The 6,462-nt window shown below is 35.5% G+C and overlaps 1 protein-coding gene across 1 annotated transcript in view; it reads right to left on the bottom strand.

Annotated features, from left to right (window-relative positions):
* crb2a (crumbs cell polarity complex component 2a) overlaps positions 1–1,868 on the bottom strand; it is a 29,797-nt gene extending 27,929 nt beyond the window's left edge. The window contains exon 1 of the mRNA XM_017434033.3: positions 1,644–1,868. Within this exon, the coding sequence (XP_017289522.1) occupies positions 1,644–1,710 (67 nt within the window). The 5' untranslated portion in view covers positions 1,711–1,868. The remainder of the gene's footprint in view (positions 1–1,643) is intronic.
* Positions 1,869–6,462: the final 4,594 nt, after the last annotated feature.

The following is a 6,462-nucleotide window of genomic DNA, read 5'->3' as shown; positions in this document are numbered from 1 at the left end:
GGGGGGGGGCATAGGGGCATAGGGGCAGCTGGTTACAGAGAGTTGGGGCAAAGAGGCCCACCCAAACATCCGGAAATGATGAAATTTAACACTAAACACAAAGTTTATAGCAGAACAATATCCAGTCAATGTCTATGATTTTCACTTTGTTGCTACAAAACCTCAATGAAATGTGACAAGCCAAAGAAACCAAAGTTATATGTACCAGAACAGAAACATTTAAAGGCCTAGCATTTCTTGAAAAAATGCATATTGCCCTACACCTTTCATGCCAGAGTTTTAGACTATAATCTTGTTAAGATGAGGAATGATGAAGTTGATTTGGTCTGCCTTTCTGAATGACATTATGTGGGATCTCATGCCAGATTTTACAAAATGGGTCTATGTGGTAATACTGACTCAGCTACTACCACATCCAGTTGTAGCTCGATTTATCTCCAGCTCCATCCTAACATCACTTATGCACAAGATACTGGATCTCCTCTTGAGGCAAGAACTCACCCCCAACCCGGAGGGAGCATTTCAGATGTTTTCCAGCTGAGAATTATGGCCTCAGACCTAGATAAGTTGTCCTTGATGATGAAGGAGGACCACATGTCGGGCAACCTCACCTGGAACAGGGAAACTGAGGCACCCATCCAGAGCCAGGCTTCAGGGCGCCTTGTAGTTGAGCCCTGGCTTCTTGGGCTCAGTCAGACCAAGCCCAAAAACATGACAGGAAGCCACTTCCCTGTGGGCCCAACTCCTTCAGGGTGAGCCGTCAAGGTCGGGTAGAATTAATAACTTGAAGCTGCTAAAGACCAGGTCTTTATTATTTAGTTCTGATACGTAAAACCCTAGAACTGAAAAAGGGTGAACTTTGTTTTTTTTTTTTTTGCATGATTGTATTTTGATATTGTGAAGAGTTCCCTGCACCCATAATGACCCCAAACACTAAATAATATAAATTCTAGGTTATGGGAGACGCTAAAAACCCTACTTTCATGAATTAGTGCTGTTGGAAAAAAATGTCCCCTTTATAGAAAGTATGTGAACTCATTCTAAACCTCCGTTCAGTAGTAATGAGAGAAAAAATTTCTTCTCCCCTTTGTCTTCTCTGAGTACGCATGACTGAGTATCTTCATTGAGAATCAGTCATGTGTCAGACCTGAACAAAAGGATCTTTCTGATTGCTCATTAGCTATTAACGTTCAAGAACATTGTTCAAAACACATGTCTGAACAAGTCTACAATAACAGCGTCAATAATTAGAGGAATTATTTTCTAATGATTTCAGATTCTCATTATTTAAAGTTTTCCTGGAATTTCAGCAAGTATCATTGTTAAATGCGACAAAGGACAAAATGCCTCAATATTTCTACTGACTGAATCTGTGTATACATACTTAGAGCACAAAAGAGGTCATGAATAGTTTGTAAAAATCTTTAAAAAGTCACTTGGTCCAGTAGCAACAGCTTTCAATGCCCTGTCTGCGTTCATGTTTCTTTTACTTACTTAAAAAGTTTTAAATGCTCTTCCTATCAGACACAGTTTCAAATACACAAGTCGTTTGTATGTTTGTCTTTTTAATAACTTCCTCATGTAATCAGCAGCATTTGTTAAAAAACAAACAAACAAACAATAATTGTCTTGTTTCTACTCACCCCATTTGAACATCATCATTGTCAGCAGAACTGTCCTCAGATTTAAACGAACTTTTCCCAACTCCATGATGAAGCTACTGCCGGCAAAAACTAAAATAAAAAAATAAAATAAAAAATAAAGCAATGGAGGAAGTCCTAAAGTCCTGACATGCCTCTGTGTGTCGAAAAGCTCCTGTCTGTTTATAGGCTGGCATGGAGTTCACCACTCAGACTGTAATAAGCCTCAAAAGAGACAGAAGGAAAACATGAGGTGGACTGCCACTCGCTGATTAGCAGACAGGCTCTATTGGAGAACCTATAAAGGGATAGTCTGGACCTTTTGAAGAGGGTTCTGTGAACAACTAGAGAAAAAGCAATTTTTCTAAATGCAGAGAGCATGCTGAGCGCTGAATGACTGCTGATATTTGCTTAAAGAGGGTGATACGGAGTTGTTAAAGTTAAAAGAAGTAAAACACAAGCTAAAAGGAGAAAAAACACTAGCTAAAAGCCAAAAGAAGAAAGGGCTAAAAGACAATTGGAGCAAAATGTTAGCTAAAAGTAGCCAAACTCTTGCTAAAACACCAAGAAGTTAGTTAAAAGTAATAAAAGCCTAGCTAAAGGAACCAAAAAGCTAGCAAAAGGTAGCTAAAAGCTAAAGTAGCAAAGAATAGCTAGAAGCTAAAAGCAGCAAAAGGCTAGCAGGAAAATAAAAGTGGAAAAGCTTTCTAAAAGCTAACAGTAACAAAACAGTGGCTGAAACAGTAGCAAAATGTGAGCTAAAAGTAGCAGAACAGTAGCTTAAAACACAGAATGTCAAAAGACTAGCTAAATGTTAAAGTAGCAGAATCATAGCTAAAAACAAGAAAATGTATCAGAAGACAAAAATTGAATGAGTTTGCTGAATCAGATTTCAAAGAACGATGTTTTTGAAGGAACTAAAGAGATCTCAATGTATTTCTATGGGGAAAATATTTTGAAATAAACTTAAATTTTTGAAAAGTGTAAAAGTTACAAAAAAAAAACAGTCTCAGCACCCATCTCCTGAATGAGCTGAAGGTTTTAATAGATGAATGTTTAAATAGCACAAAATAGCCAATGCAGTAGTTAGACTGCAAAAAACACAATAAACATAAAAAAAACAGGAAAATAATTAGAGTGAATGGTGAATCAGCACTCACACAAATAATATTTTACCTGCTGTAGAAAAATACCCATTACGGTGCAAAAATATCACTTCCAGCAAAAATATCATGTTTTCCTCTGAAATAACTGTGTAATGGGAAGCTGACAGTGATGCAAATGTCCCTAAAACAACTTCCACATGAAACTCTGTTAAGTTTTTGAGATTAGAGTTGTATTTCTAAGACAAGAGCAATCCACTCTGGTCTTGGCTTTATTCAGATTAGTCATTGTCAGATCAATCAGAGGTTTTTGCTTTTTTCAAACTTATTTCACTGAAAGCACTTTCCTAACATGTAATACATTAATTGTTCAAAAACTTTACAAAGAACTCCACTTGAAAAGATTTGATACCTTTTCCATTACCTTTCTAGGAGACAATGACTTATCTCTGTTACAAATGAACAAAACATACTTTTAACTTATGACATAAAAACCTTTTTAACTAGAAAACATAAAGCTTTCCGCAAATATTTCTCTCAATCATAAACAAAGAGTTTTTGAAACTATGATAAATTGTTCAAGCCAGTTACCTACGTGTTCATTTTATTCTACACAGCTGCTGTCTGATTTCATGTACAAAAGAAACTTACACAAGTATATGCTTGATGTGTGCAAAGTTTAAACAATGCAAAATATTGGTATAGTTTTAATCAAACTGACTGCAATCAACATTTCCTTACTATTAGGTTTATTTACTGAATCTTGTTGAAAATACATAAAGATTTGGATTTTGGGTTTGGTCTTTTTTTTCCTGTTATGTGTTTTCTGCACACCACAGAAGACAGATGCAGACAGGTTGAAAGTAAAGAAGATCTGAATGAAATAATGCTGTTTTATCACATGCTGTATATTGCTTGACTCCCAAAATGTACAGGACCAAGCTGGATTTAATCACTATAGTGAGTCCATGCCAGGTTTAGTTACAAGCTCATTAGTGTCTTCAGCAGCTTAATTAGGTGCTTCTTTGAGCTGCAAAGCTTAGCTGATGTCACTCCTCTACAACCCTTCTCCCAACCCCACAATTCACTACATATATATATTTTTTTAATCCACCCAAGTGGTACCTAAAATCATTTCCCACTTGTTGGACACACAATAATAAACTTTGTGTCACCTGCACCTGATAAGTTTGGAGTTATTCTTTTAGGTTAAATATGCAACATCGTTAAAGGCTTAACATTTCTTGTGGGAAAAAAATGCATATCACCCGCTGACTTTAATGACGGAGATTAATGCCACAATCTCGTGATTTTGCGAGATGTCACGCTCAGATTAAGCTGTGAGTGACTCTCAGCTACTACCACACCTGTATCTGTAAAATCATAGCCATTTTTGTGCTTTGTAAATTAGCTGCGGCTGCCATCTTGAATCAGGTTCACTTTAAAGGTTAATCAGTTATAGATGTACATCCAACGATTACTTTCTGAAAGCTTCATTAATAATTTAATGAACTTTAAATGTCCAGTGGGTCATGAGATATTTTGCTAACAGAAAACCAGGGATGTGTGTTTGAGAAACTCTGTAAAGTGCTCTTCAAAGCCTGAAGAGATAATGAGGTGATACATAAATTGTGAACCATTTTATTTTTAATTCCATCACTACTGTATGTCAAGCAAACAATCTGTCTCCAGTGGGAATGAATGAACTGGACAATATCCCTCAGATCTTTGTTTTATTTATTTATTTCTCTTTTTTGGAGGTACTTTTTGTTAATGATTTTTTTTCTTGGTTTATTCACAATGCCTCTTTAACTACGCACTGATTTAATGCTAATCTGAAATCCCTTTGTGGTAATTCAGTTACAAAAACCCCCAGAAAATTTAAAATGCATTCAAATACCTGCATTTTATTATAAATTTTCAAGCTGTTTGAGTCAGCCTGCCTTTTTGGGTTCGACCTTTCACCCAGTCCCTATAGGTACCCTGTAAATAACCACATATGTAGCTCATAGGTACTCTGAGGGAACCTTGTAAATATGAGGTATCAAGGTGCCTCATAGGAACTCAGTAAGTACCTGGAGCTGCAGAAACTGTTACTCAGTGGGCTGTTCTCCAATGTTTTTGATGGATAAAAATCTTTTTAATATCATTTGCCAAGACAAGACTATTACTAACCCAGCTGCTTCATTTTTTGTCCTGACCTTAGTGCAGGGTTTTTATTTGCTTTTGACACAGAAACTGAGTATTTACAGCACAATTCCAAAAATCCACCTCAAGATGTCAGCATCTGGCAGTTTCATTTGAGATATTCATGATGTCCCATTTTCGTTTGTCTTCTAATACTGTATTTAAATAATTAAAACAGAAAGTGCCATCACAGAAATACACATATTAAGGATAAGGGTTTAAAATGTATCATGGATAGGTTTATTTAAAAAAAAATCTAATGTTTGTGTATTTATTTTAAGATGTTTTGGGGTGGATTGAGATTTAGTTGCTATTTGGAAATATATTCAAAAGGTCAGATGGTTTATTTTGTAAAATACTTGTTACCTTAATGACACTTAAACCATAATATGATAAGAGGACCACCATATGTAAATAATAAATAGACAGTATGATACCAACCCTTGTATGATACACCAATATGCTGGGTTTTAACAACAACAAAAAGGCCAAGCATTTCTACAAATGTAAACAATACAAATAATTCACATACTCAAAGACCTTCTGCTGTACTTTAAAAACAAAATCATGGAAAAAAAAATTGAAGGCCTAACATTCCTTAAAGGAATGCATATCGCCCACTGCCTTAAAGCCAGAGTTTTAGATAAATCATTTTATGTTGAGTAAAACAGACCGAGTTATAGCTGTTTCAGTCAAACCTTGAAAATACATTTTTTGTGGGGTTTTTTGTGTGTGTTGGCTGTGGTGGCCATCTTGAATTGGCTTGACTCCAAAACTTTATCAGTTGTAGATGTACATCCAGTGATTACTTTCTGAGAGCTTCATCAACATCTGCCCACCTGTTCATGAGATATTTTGCTAACAGACAGACAAATGAACACACAGAGAAACATGCAAAAACATTATCACCCACCTTTTGCCTTTTGACTGTGGGTGATAAATACAGATTTTTCCATAAGAGCTCATGATATTTGGTGATGTGAGTGACCCAGACAGAGTGATAGATGTAATAATCTTCTATAATCCTCTGTTGGCTACAGATATCAGTGGAGTGGCAGTATTAAAGCTCCTTTTACACCCCCACCCTGCAGGAACACAACAAGCACTGCTGCTCACACAGAATCTGTTAAACCTATTTATCTGCATTTATCAAGTGTTTTTTGATTTTTATTTCTTAAAGACATCTTATTCTGAAGAAACCGTTACACTGTTTTGTTAATGAAAAAGTTTGGATTCCTGAATTCAACATTGCTACTGATGCTGCTATTGTAGAAATAGGGTGTTGAAATTTAATTGCAACTTGTTTCTGTACAATTATTATTGTTCCTTTATCAGTTTTTCAAATACTCCAAAAAAAATCACTTTGCTGCACAGTCCTATGGGCCAACCACTGGATGGAAGAAAAGTGCTTCCAACATGATTCTTAGTTTGTGTGGAATATGTGAGGCAAAACTTAAATAAATTAATTAAATAAATTATATATATATATATATATATATATATATATATATATATATATATATATATATATA

This window comes from Kryptolebias marmoratus, linkage group LG14 (genome assembly GCF_001649575.2).
Source record: "Kryptolebias marmoratus isolate JLee-2015 linkage group LG14, ASM164957v2, whole genome shotgun sequence".
Lineage (NCBI taxonomy): Eukaryota > Metazoa > Chordata > Actinopteri > Cyprinodontiformes > Rivulidae > Kryptolebias > Kryptolebias marmoratus.
The sequence above is the reverse complement of the archived record's forward strand: the minus strand, read 5'-3'. Positions and strand labels throughout refer to the sequence as shown.